Source organism: Anopheles funestus, chromosome 2RL (genome assembly GCF_943734845.2).
Source record: "Anopheles funestus chromosome 2RL, idAnoFuneDA-416_04, whole genome shotgun sequence".
Lineage (NCBI taxonomy): Eukaryota > Metazoa > Arthropoda > Insecta > Diptera > Culicidae > Anopheles > Anopheles funestus.
In genome coordinates, this window is record NC_064598.1 from 43,602,093 (window position 1) to 43,613,402 (window position 11,310).

General features: G+C 41.8%; 4 protein-coding genes across 5 annotated transcripts; 2 read left to right on the plus strand and 2 right to left on the minus strand.

The window, feature by feature from the left end:
- Positions 1–307: 307 nt before the first annotated feature.
- Positions 308–11,248, plus strand: LOC125760577 (uncharacterized). 2 transcript variants are annotated; one of them, XM_049420837.1, is made up of 2 exons: positions 308–418; positions 10,349–11,248. In XM_049420837.1, exons 1-2 carry the CDS (start codon positions 394–396, stop codon positions 10,855–10,857), a joined length of 534 nt encoding a protein of 177 aa, XP_049276794.1. In that variant the 5' UTR covers positions 308–393; the 3' UTR covers positions 10,858–11,248. The 2 variants fall into 2 exon arrangements, with proteins under 2 accessions (XP_049276794.1, XP_049276793.1); XM_049420836.1 differs by lacking the exon at positions 308–418 and adding an exon at positions 6,433–8,108.
- On the minus strand, positions 2,389–3,198 carry LOC125760586 (uncharacterized). The gene is made up of 2 exons (XM_049420846.1): positions 2,861–3,198; positions 2,389–2,711 (listed from the first exon to the last, which is right to left on the minus strand). The coding sequence occupies exons 1-2, from the start codon at positions 2,985–2,987 to the stop codon at positions 2,521–2,523; spliced, it is 318 nt and encodes a 105-aa protein (XP_049276803.1). The 5' UTR covers positions 2,988–3,198; the 3' UTR covers positions 2,389–2,520.
- On the minus strand, positions 4,136–4,666 carry LOC125760587 (uncharacterized). The gene is made up of 2 exons (XM_049420847.1): positions 4,472–4,666; positions 4,136–4,403 (listed from the first exon to the last, which is right to left on the minus strand). Exons 1-2 carry the CDS (start codon positions 4,596–4,598, stop codon positions 4,213–4,215), a joined length of 318 nt encoding a protein of 105 aa, XP_049276804.1. The 5' UTR covers positions 4,599–4,666; the 3' UTR covers positions 4,136–4,212.
- On the plus strand, positions 4,887–6,128 carry LOC125760588 (uncharacterized). Its single transcript, XM_049420848.1, has 2 exons — positions 4,887–5,275; positions 5,352–6,128. The coding sequence occupies exons 1-2, from the start codon at positions 5,149–5,151 to the stop codon at positions 5,540–5,542; spliced, it is 318 nt and encodes a 105-aa protein (XP_049276805.1). The 5' UTR covers positions 4,887–5,148; the 3' UTR covers positions 5,543–6,128.
- Positions 11,249–11,310: the final 62 nt, after the last annotated feature.

An 11,310-nucleotide genomic window follows, 5' to 3' on the forward strand; every position in this document is an offset into this window, starting at 1 on the left:
AACTGGCACAACGCGCCATCCGGATGGGCGGGATAAGTTCGTGCATCCCTCGGTAACAAATCGTTCTCACGTGTTCCGAACCTCATTCACACCGACGACGACGAAACCAACGACTATTCTTCTCTGCCTGCCAGTGTGTGTTTGTGGCGTCGTCTCTCGTGAAATTTCACAGGATCTACTCACCCACGGTTTAGAACGCGGGTTTTCGCGCTGAGACTGAGCGACAGCATTGTTTGCAGTTTGTCGTTTGTCGTGCCCCGGTCAGCTGTTGATGTCTCAAGTTCATACTGTGGGTTGATAAGAAATTAGTGCTAGTGCTTCACACGTGTTCGCGAACGGAGATGTACAACATACAGGGAGGGACAATACCTAAGAGAAGGTGCATTCGATTCGATGCATTCATTCGGATGCGATTCGGGTAAGCGTTTGTCTTATCTCTCTCGTAGTTTATTTACATTCCGTGCGAGTGGTCACAATTAATTGTGCCCTGTTTAGTGACTAATAGGTTTACTTCTACTTCCAGTGTGTATTGTTCATGTGAGACAAATAAGTGGAGCCTATGTGCCTTCTAGTTTGATTCCTTATCGGTTCTAATTGAGGTAGTCCTGTTATCTATTGGTTCTTCATTAACAATCTTATTAATGTGATAAAAACGGACTAATAAGTTTAATTTACGACGGAAAGAATATATTGGATTGTGGAAAGAGAAATTGTTTTATTATTTGCCAAAAATGTCAATAAAACAACCGAAACAATCGAAGTTAACCGGCATGGTAGTAGTCGTAGTATTGGCCATATAAGATATAGAGAGTGATCGTAAAACAGATTTAACTCAATTACGCAAAGTTGGGTTCAAAAAGAAGCTCGTAGTTTGAGTGTCGGGGCGGCCCGGTGGTGCATGTGATAAACGGCGCCGGTCCACACGGCAGGACCGGGTTCAAATCCCATCCGGACCGTTCCCCCGTAGCAAGGACTGACTATCCGGCTACGTGGTAAAATAAGTCTAGTAAGCCAGAAATGGCCGGCGTTATCTGTAAGGTCGTTAAAGCCAAGAAGCTCGTAGTTTGAGCGTCACATGAAAAGTTCTTGAGTTTTGTTTGTCAAGTTTTCATAGTTCGTGTTCATAAGTTCGTTATTGATAAAATTGAAACTCACCCCTGTACAGTTTCATATTAGTAATATTGTGTTAAAGTTTCATTTTTTTTATTCGTACAGAATAGAGATGAGAATAACAACTTTTTTTAGAGAGTCAACTCAGAGTGAATGAGTCGTTATAAGGAGTCTGCTCGTTTAACGACTCTTTTCGGAGTCATAAAAAAACCCGACATAAACGTGAAGTTAAGGTTCGGTCATTTTACTCACTCATGAGTGTAAGCATGTAGCCGTGGTGAGTCGAGTTGCAAAAAGAGTAAATAAGTGAGTTGAAACGAAACGAGGCCCGAGGCTAAAGGGGCCCGGAAATTTTTGGCGCTTCCTCCGATCGGTCATAGTGGATCAATGCAAAATAAACCTCATTGATTTAAGTTCATCGACTGTGCGACTCTCTTCAGATTTGGGGCCCAATTACCATTCCGCTTATGGCCTCCGAGACGCTTGATCCGCCACTGCTCCTTAGGCCTTAGCTTTTTTTGGGAAGCTTAGCAAAATTAATAAATTGATGTATTTTAATGCGAATTTGTTGAAATAAGTTTCTTTTCACTCAAATGATGCTTTAAATAAAAAAAAGAATAAAAAAATAATTAAAAAAATCTATAAATTTAGAAATCTCCTAAGGCTATAGGCTTAGCTTATTTTGGGAAATTTAGCAAAATTTATAAATTGATATGTTTTAATGCGAATTTGTTGAAATGTATTTCTTTTCACTCAAAAAAAAAAAATTAAAATATACAGTTGGCGATCAGACTAGCCTCCGTAAATTAAAACTCCTCGTGGTGAGTGAACGAAGCTCGTTCCATACAATGTTTCAACTCACTCTTACTCACTTTGCACATCTCTAGTACAGAACGTTCCTGTCCATGTTACTATTAAGGTTTAAGTATGAGAAACCTTGAAATTAGGATGGATCGAGTTTCCCTCTACAAAACCTTGAACAAACGGAATGAAATTTATTATTTTTCTTGAACAAATGATCGCTGCGAATAAAGAAATGGAACAAATACGACGATTGTGATCAAAGTGCATTTAGTGGGATTGTAAAGAAATCAATTATTATGAGTTCCGTATGGCCATATACTAAATTAAAATGATTACTGTGAGATTACTTTGCATCGTTTAGTGCACTTGTCAATTGCTATGGCATAAGCTTTATATCGAATACGACGTTCAGTAATTCGATATTCAATTCTTTCTCTATCTCTCAAATTCTTTCTCTAAGAATATGATTACAAATTTGGTGAAATTTTTGTTATGGTTTATTTAAAAAAAAACTCATATAAATCCATGAAAAGTAACCAAAGTCGGGTGAAGGAGTCGAAGCGTAGGTCTTTAAATCACATCAGAGATTAAGGGCGTTCCCATCGTCTAGATGACTTCGGCTAACTTGGCGGCCAACGTGGCATCTCCCTGAATCTCAAGTTTTCCCTGTGTTAGCGCATCGCCCACGGATAGCGTACGGGCACTGACCGCAATCAGGTCTTCCACCGTGAGTGTAACGGTCACGTCCGGTGTCGTCGTCGTACCTTTCTCCACCTTCAACTGCTTCAGATCGATCACTGAACAAACACACACACATACGGATACCCAGGACACAACCAAAAAACACATTCGTTAGAGAAAGGTATTATGCCACTTTACACAACACCTCAGAAGTCTTAAGACTTCCCAGGAGACCCCTCAAGACTCTACGCTGCCCTATACTTACCGTACTGTTCCACACCGGATGCAGTTTTGATGTTAAACTGGAACACTCCCAGCACCTTTCGTGGTCCGTTCGGATCAACGGCAGCAACCCGAGCCTTCACCTTTTCGATAACCGTTTCCAGCGACATTATGGTCGACGTACGACTACGTGTTCCTGTGTACTGCTACGTGTTGAAGCGCAAACAACCCGACTGGACCGGGAGGATCTTCGAATGGTGGTTTTATAGCACCTTCGAACAATCGCTTAACTAGAGCGTTCACATGCACCCGAGCAGCTGTAGGTAGACACACATATTAGATTGGCCTTAAGATCTTCGACCCAACCCAACCGCTGATGATTAGTGAACAATCGACGGCTGGGCGGAAGACGCCAAGCTTCGCCGCTTCATACACACATTGGCATCTTGCTCTCTCTCTCTCTCTCCAACTCGTTCTCGGTAGTCCCTCGGGCGAAAGATGACTATCTTATCTTCTTAACTTTTGGCCCAACAGATAGCAGAAGGCATAGCGGATCACCGCGACATGGACCCACGGTGTAAGGTATGGGGGACCCTCGTTCACACTGAAGTGGTTGCATGGTACGACCGAGTCATCATCCGCAATCGGGTTCCTTTTCGAGTACTCCGAACGCCGAACGGTGTACTTTTAATTGGATTATTGAGCGTGAATTGAACGAGAGCCCCGGGTCTGGCAGACGGGCCGATTCATGCCGTTCGCCAATTGGATGTCATTTGTGGTGTGTTCCACAGTTCGGAAGCAGGTACACTACTACCACACTATCCGAAGGTTCGTTGAGAATTACTTAAGACTAGTTCCCGATTTAATGTCCCGGTTTTGGGGAATTGCAAATAAATAGTAACAAATTTTTCAGATCCACTCCACTTCCAGATAAGTTCCCTACATCTCCGTAATGAGACAGCATAAATGTAACAAAATTGCACACCGGGTGCTTTTTTTGGGAGCAAGCAACTCTTGATAAAACCCCATTAATTTGGACAATTACTCGCTGCAATTGATTATCAATATTGCATATATTGGTTCACGATAATGCCACCAATTCGGTTATCTGATTAGCTCGATTTCAACCAGTTACTAAACAAAAAAGCTGTAGAATGATAGGCAGAAAATGGAACAATACGCGATCGATAGCTGAATGCTACAAGTGTGTGACTTAAGTTACCTAAGAGATTTTTTTTTTCATTATGAACCATGTGTAACGAACCCATGTTGGGCAATCTTTGCACCATCTTTTGGTCACCAAAGGCGGGTCAAAAAGAACTCGATGTGTAGCAACTTGGAGATAGAGGAAACACTCCAAATATTTATTTTTAACAAATCATTCAGTCTCTTCGTTTAGATCGCATCAACCAGGGCCTGGAACAGGTTCTGATCGCCAGTCATGGACACCTTGCCCTGGGCGACGGCATCCTTAACCGGGATTGCCTTCGTACCGATGGCGATAAAGTCCTCATCCTTCAGGTTGATCACCACATCAGGCGAACTGGCCTTACCGTCCGACACCTTCAGTGCCTTCAGATCGACAACTGTTTACAGAAATAGAGAATTGAGTCTTAGGTATTCCATATTGGAGGGACTCAGATGAGTTACTTACTAATTTCATGCAGGCCATCGGCGGCCTCAATGTTCAGCTGGAACACACCGAGAACCTTGCGTGGACCGTTCGGGTCAATACCGGCAACACGGGCCTTAATTTTCTCGATCACAGCGTCGCACTTCATGATGATGATGAGGTTGGTGGCTAGTTGTTTGTACCAAGAGATCCTACAGAGCACTGTACCTTTGCAAAGGGCGATGAATGCTTTTTTATACTAAAAAGCCTACAAAAGACAAACACACCGAGGCCTAGGATAATCTTGTGGATGCCTATTTTTATCAACACGTACACGTTATTCTTAACCCCGTACCGAAAGGGATCCAAAAATGAAAACCGGGATTAATGCACACCTTCACTTCCTAACTCAGTTATAATATAATCCATGGTTAATCAGACGCGCCACACATACGGGTTTCGAGATTAACCACCTGAAAACTCTGGTGGTACGATGTGTGACTTCAATGTCAACGGATTTGTGGCTGCACACGTCATAGCCGGGTGTGTCACCCTTGCAACTGTCTATGACGTGTTTTTTTTTCTTCCACCGGTAAAGATATTGCTATAAAAAGATGCACATATTATGCACCGTGCAGATTCGTAAACGTGCCACACCTTGTTCTGCATTCGGTTTCTAAAGGTTTCCTTCTGGCAAACACCTTTCCATCAGCATCATCATGAAGTGCGACGCTGTGATCGAGAAAATTAAGGCCCGTGTTGCCGCCATTGACCCGAACGGTCCACGCAAGGTTCTCGGTGTGTTCCAGCTGAACATTGAGGCCGCCGATGGCCTGCATGAAATTAGTAAGTAACTCATCTGGCTCCTTTCCCACAATATACGAAGAGTACTTAAGTTTCAATTCTCTATCTCTGTAAACAGTTGTCGATCTGAAGGCACTGAAGGTGTCGGATGGTAAGGCCAGTTCGCCTGATGTGGTGATCAACCTGAAGGATGAGGACTTTATCGCCATCGGTACGAAGGCGATCCCGGTTAAGGATGCCGTCGCCCAGGGTAAGGTGTCCATGACTGGCGATCAGAACCTGTTCCAGGCCTTGGTTGATGCGATCTAGGAAATTAATATGGCATTAAACGTAACGAATAAATGACTCTTTCTGAAATACACTTACAACGTCGTAAAGATAATTTTGTTGTGGAGCTAAAGCCTTATGTTTGGGTTCATATCGACCGTTATATCCTCTGTATTCTGAACGCTTCTATGTTACCAAGACTTCTCTGTCACCGATTTCTTTGTTAGGAAAGAGTTCACGAGGTTGTATGGTATAATATTAAATTTCCTCTTCCAGTTAGCTTAAAGATAACGAGTAATAATTGTTGTATGATCTACCATAAATATCATAGCAAAAAGCTAGCAAAACTTCCTACAATTCCGAATTCTTGTAATTGTTTTCTTTGCCCAAAACATCGCAGTTTTTGTATCAAACCACTAGCTTATATAAAGAGCTAAGACTTTATCTTCTATCTCCCATTCCCATCTCAATCTCAAGATAATCTCATCTATCTCTAAGTACAGAATGAATCACGCTGAATTGAAACATTAGACGTAAACTATTAGTATTTTTGCTACAGAAAAATTAATGGGAATGTTAAAACAAATGATTGAATAGAATCTAAGTTGAAGGCATCATAAATGGTCAAAATTAAATATTATTTATACACAAAAAATAGACGTAACGAAAAATAGACGAAAAATAGAAATTAACAAACAAGTATACCCAAAACAAAACTAAATCAAAATCATTCATTAGCAACTAAAAAGCTTCTTTTACTGTTCCATCATGTCCCAATGTTGATTCCCATCGAAATCCATTTAACGCATATCGTTTCGCTTCTGCATCTATTAACTTCGCTGCTAGCGGATCGTCCAGCTCCCCCGGCGAAAGATTAAAAGATTGACCACGAGAAACAATGTTCCCACCATCGTCTCTTAGCCCAGCGCAATAATAACTAATAGGAAATGAATTTAACAAACAACAGCCTCAAAAACACAAACACGACCGAGAAAAACAAAACGATCCAGCTGGGATACTCTTCAAAGGAATGGGATAAAAAGGGGAAGAAACAAAAACCGATTCTTTTCTAATCGTCAGCGGAACGACGCCTTCGATCGATCGTGATAAAAACAGCACTCTCCTTCATCATCATCTACTTGTTGGCTTGTTGTTCGTGATCCGTTTCCAATTAGCTAATCGTCGATCATTCTGACAGGTTGAAGGTAAAAAACCTTCTACGGATTTTAACTATCATAGAATCCCACCACATCATAGGGAAAACAAACGGAAGCTGTTGATGGACAAGAACTTCACAAGCGACAGACAAAGTACCGCTAACCGCTGATACAACCTGATCTGGGCACGAAACGTTCATGTCCAGCAGCTAGAACACGCAGCAACCTCGGTTTGTGGCAGGATTAGCCCGTCGTCTTAACGGCGTACGACATACCTTCAAATGGAAAGGGTAAATGGGTTTTTAAAAAAATGTACACCACCCTTAGTGAGGCCCTGTCCAGCGGCTGATGTTTTCCCCCTCGGAGCGACGCACCAGTTGAAGGTGGATCGCACTGTCTTAAAGCTTCCTGTCAGTCGGATCTGGATGGTTTCCCTGCTGGCGGATGGAATGGATGGTTTTTGAGGAGAGCGTGTAATGTAGTGGCCCGAAAAAGAGTGCGAAAACGATCATCTAAGATGGGATGATGATGATGATGATGGTGATCGTCATGGCGGGCAGACGAAGGAAACGACGATAAGCCGAGCCCAACCAAAAGAAGGAAAACGTGGCTCCAGAAATGCGGCTTTCTTTGCGGCAGGAAATTATAATAAACATGCACAGCGAAAAAAAAAGCACATACGCACACGGGAGATTGGATTGGGAGTTAGTGACCCGCCGGATCGAAACGTGTTCGCGTGTTGTGAAAGAGAAGCCTTTCCCGTGGGCGGAACTAGGCAAGAGTGAGAAAGACATTGGCGAACTGATTGAGGGTGAAATTCGTTACCGAAGCACGATCTCGAATTGAAGTTGCACCGAACCGGACGGGTTTGGCCCGGGGAAGCACATTACAGGCCAAGTTCGATCTTCGCTGGTTGCCTCTCGCTGGTTGACACACTTGGAACACACGGTTCAGTCGAAACGTGCTGCTTGAACCGATCGGTTTGTGGTGATCGCGTTAACGAAGAATTTCGCACTGTTCGCAACAAGTGAGCCAAAAGTGAGAGATCGCACAGCAAAAGTTAATGCGTTGATGTGGTGTATTCCCGTGTCCTGAGTGACCAGAAGATTAATACCGCTGTAAACGTACGTGACACAAACGTGCTCCAAATTTGTTACCAAGGAAAAGAAAACCAAATACAAAAAAAATCAGTGTTAAATCAAATCCGCAACATTCGCGATTCTTCACAAGAATAATCGTGAACGTCATCAAGAAGCGGGTTGCAGTCAAAGAAGAATAGCTACTGAGCGCCCCAGTTGGGATAGTACGGATGGCATCGATAAGACAAACTGTTCGACGGGCATGGCCATTACCGTTGCAGCTGATAATCGGCGGCGTTTGTGTGCTGTTGATGCTACAGGATCATCCCCATCATGTGGCGGAGGCCACGATACCGACGATTGATAATATCGGTAATACCCTGAGGATGGATAAGACACTGAAAACCACCTGTCTGGTCGGAATATGACGCGGGTTTCGGCCTATAGAGGATAATATGGCTGTTTTTTTTTGTTGTTGTTTCTGAACGGGATTCACTCTTTCTCGTAAACAGTCGCTCGGTTTCTAAAGGCTCTGACTAAGACGAGCCCCATCCATGATATCTGCGGAACCTGAGGGCCATAAAACCAAAAGCTTCACATTGTAAGGGGCACACTTTCACTGGCATATGTTGCAGTTTGAAAAAACAAACAGATAAAGAAAATACTTAATCTTAATTTTTTGCACACCTTACGAAATTTTAACTCATATTTCGTCTTTACTTTTTACAATGTTTCAGTAGGTAATTGAAACAAGTTTAAATTACTACAAAGTATTTTTCAAAGGCACAGTTACATAACACACCGATAGGCTATAATTAAAACATTTCTGAAGGTGTTTCCAACACCGGGACAATCTTATCGGCAGCAAGGAACGATTGCTATAAACTTAAGCTAGTCCAATGATCTAACAATTGGAACTCTCAAGAGGCTTCGGTGCAAGGAATCATAAAAATATATGACTAGCAATATTGGTACAATCGTATCACGAGACTTTCAAACGGTTTAATGCTGTACTTTGCACCACAGTTTAACAGAAAGTCAGCTGTTCGGAGTCATCAGCAGTGATGTGCATGCTGAGTAAGAATGAGTGAGTTAATCTCCACAAAAAAGTTTCTATAACTCGATATGCTATGCAACACGCAGAGTTGTAAATCACGAATGAATTATACTTTTGCGTGCTTCATTAGTAAGTTGCTGAACGAAACCAAATTCACAATCAGTTTAGTATGTATCTCTCCAGTGAATTCATCTTAGGAAGTTTATATTTCCATCATTCGCCACGCAAAGAATCGTCTGGAACGATGTGATCCATTATGGAGATTTGTAAAACGGAAAATATTTAAATTTTAGGACTGTTCATTGATTTGATGTTTTGTTTCACTACCGTAAGTTCTCGCTTTCCCTTGACTAACGGTATGCACGTTATTAGACCTCACACAGCATAAGCTTTTGGGTGGACAATTATTGGTTAGGGAAGTATTGTAAATAAACGTAAAGAAAGTCATGAATTGTTGACCAAAACCTCTTGTGGTTGTAATGTCACAAAAGAAGTAGAATAATAAAGTATAAGTAGTTTTGGAAATGGAAATGGAACGACACTCGACTCTACATAAAATCCAGCAAGGACAATAACACCTCATTACCACTCGCTCAATTATCAGCTATAAAAATTTCTCAATATCTTTTATACCTTGTTTCAAGGAGAAACCATTTTCACGAAAGAGAAATTAGCTTAATTAATTTAACATATTCAATTGTTTGTATACCCCAGATTGCGCTGCTCCAGAAAATGAGTAATTTTGCGGATGTAACGTATGCTAATGAATTAACAATTGATCAAAAAACGACGTTCATCCATGCTGCACTTTCTATTTTAAAACGCAGATAACTTAAACCCGGAACTAAAACCTCGTGTTTCGGGAGGGGCATCAACAATATAAAAAATATGGCGAAAACAAAAAAATACATTTTTTATCACAACCATTGGCGCTTGAGACCGGTGTGTGCGTGGGATGGAAGAAAAAGTTAATTGATACCGGTCGCACAAAGTTGCATGCAAAAGTTAAAGTACAAGGATAGCAACAAGCCATCTTTCGAATGTTCCAGATATCGGAAAGGCGAAAGCATCCGGTATGGCCATTCACAGACTGCAAACACAAACAAAAAATATGCAACTTGGCGGCAATCAACTTTTTTGTGTTATGGTTGCCCAATTTTTGTGTGTTGAAGGTTTTATTTACTCTAAAACCGTATGCGATGGTCGAAACCTTGACGGTGTACTAACCTAACTAAGTGTAGGAGTGTTGTGATGAGATGGTGATTTTGTGTTAGAAGCATCAAAACCCATACCAAATACTATCTGTATGAGTATAAAGTTACAAGACTTTATGAACAAAACAAAGTTCTAAAAATGGTCCAATGACCCAATCGAAACAAGTGGAAAAACTATCTTTAGAGATTAGTTCCGGTTTCACCTATTCGTAACAGAAGCCTATAGCAATTGTTTTCTAGTTTTAATCCCTCAATCACAGTTAAATAATGTGCAACGAAATTGCCTATAATATCACTTACCTAATGCGAGATGTTTCTCAAAATTTTCTTATCCTTCGCAGTAAAAATTTTACAATCACCCGTCGTGCAGCAACTGATTCTTCCACGACCACTGGTCGCCGCCGATCCGAATGTTGTCGCAGACGAACCCGCGACTGAACCAGCGTCGAAGAAAGATCCCAAGAAACCATCTCACATGAGCGATGAAACAGCTAAAGTGTCTTCAAAAGCCAGACAGGACAGTGTTCATGATGAACCAGTCCGTACGTTCCTGATACCACGCACCCGCTCGTTACCGGGTTGTCCGCTGTGCGATGCCTCGGTTTACAGTTACTGCGATGAAAAGGTGTACCATGATGCGTGCTGCTGCGGTTCCATCAACGGTGCGGCACCGTTCGGCGGTGGTGGTGGAGGCTTTGGCGGGTTCGGTGGATTCGGTCGCCAAGCTTTCGGTGGGCCGGGATTTGGTGGAGATGGTGGTTGCGGTTACAAAGGATGTTCCTACCTTTACGCCAACTCTTGCTACGAACATCAGCTGATAGTGAACTGTTGCTGCAATTCGCCATACTAGAGAGACGTTCGGATACATTCGCTCATCGGATACTTTAAGAGTCAGTCAGTGTTAACGTGCTTCATTTCACGAAATTACTTGCTCCGGCTTTAATGTTCTTCAAGTTTTGCCGCCATGCCTGTGTCTCATGTATCACTTACTTCTCAATAGGGTTAGTGTTTAAGTTTCAGTTTCGTCGAGTGCGAAAAAGGACAAAATATTATTATGAATCTTGGTGGATTCTTATTTATACAGCTGCCTTAGTTTAGTTTAGGAGGGTTCTTATCCACCCTTTCAATAGAGAGAGAGAGATACATATATAGAGAATGCAAACATTGAAGCCCACACGTACTAAGCTAAGGATTATAATAAAAAAAAAATAAAAGCGATCATCGATCGCGCTCACTCTCTATGGAACACATTCTTCTTTTTCTTCTTCTTTCTAACATAAAAAATACACATAATAATAATAAA

What these genes read in the sequence shown, in the direction of transcription:
- LOC125760588 (XM_049420848.1), top strand. Translation starts at nt 5,149, where the DNA reads ATGAAGTGCGACGCTGTGATCGAGAAAATTAAGGCCCGTGTTGCCGCC. An exon ending in CGATGGCCTGCATGAAATTA is followed by an intron (nt 5,276 to 5,351) that starts GTAAGTAACTCA and finishes CTCTGTAAACAG; the next exon opens with TTGTCGATCTGAAGGCACTG.
- LOC125760577 (XM_049420836.1), top strand. Translation starts at nt 7,967, where the DNA reads ATGGCATCGATAAGACAAACTGTTCGACGGGCATGGCCATTACCGTTG. An exon ending in ACCGACGATTGATAATATCG is followed by an intron (nt 8,109 to 10,348) that starts GTAATACCCTGA and finishes TATCCTTCGCAG; the next exon opens with TAAAAATTTTACAATCACCC.
- LOC125760587 (XM_049420847.1), bottom strand. Translation starts at nt 4,598, where the DNA reads ATGAAGTGCGACGCTGTGATCGAGAAAATTAAGGCCCGTGTTGCCGGT. An exon ending in CGATGGCCTGCATGAAATTA is followed by an intron (nt 4,404 to 4,471) that starts GTAAGTAACTCA and finishes TTCTGTAAACAG; the next exon opens with TTGTCGATCTGAAGGCACTG.
- LOC125760586 (XM_049420846.1), bottom strand. Translation starts at nt 2,987, where the DNA reads ATGTCGCTGGAAACGGTTATCGAAAAGGTGAAGGCTCGGGTTGCTGCC. An exon ending in ATCCGGTGTGGAACAGTACG is followed by an intron (nt 2,712 to 2,860) that starts GTAAGTATAGGG and finishes GTGTTTGTTCAG; the next exon opens with TGATCGATCTGAAGCAGTTG.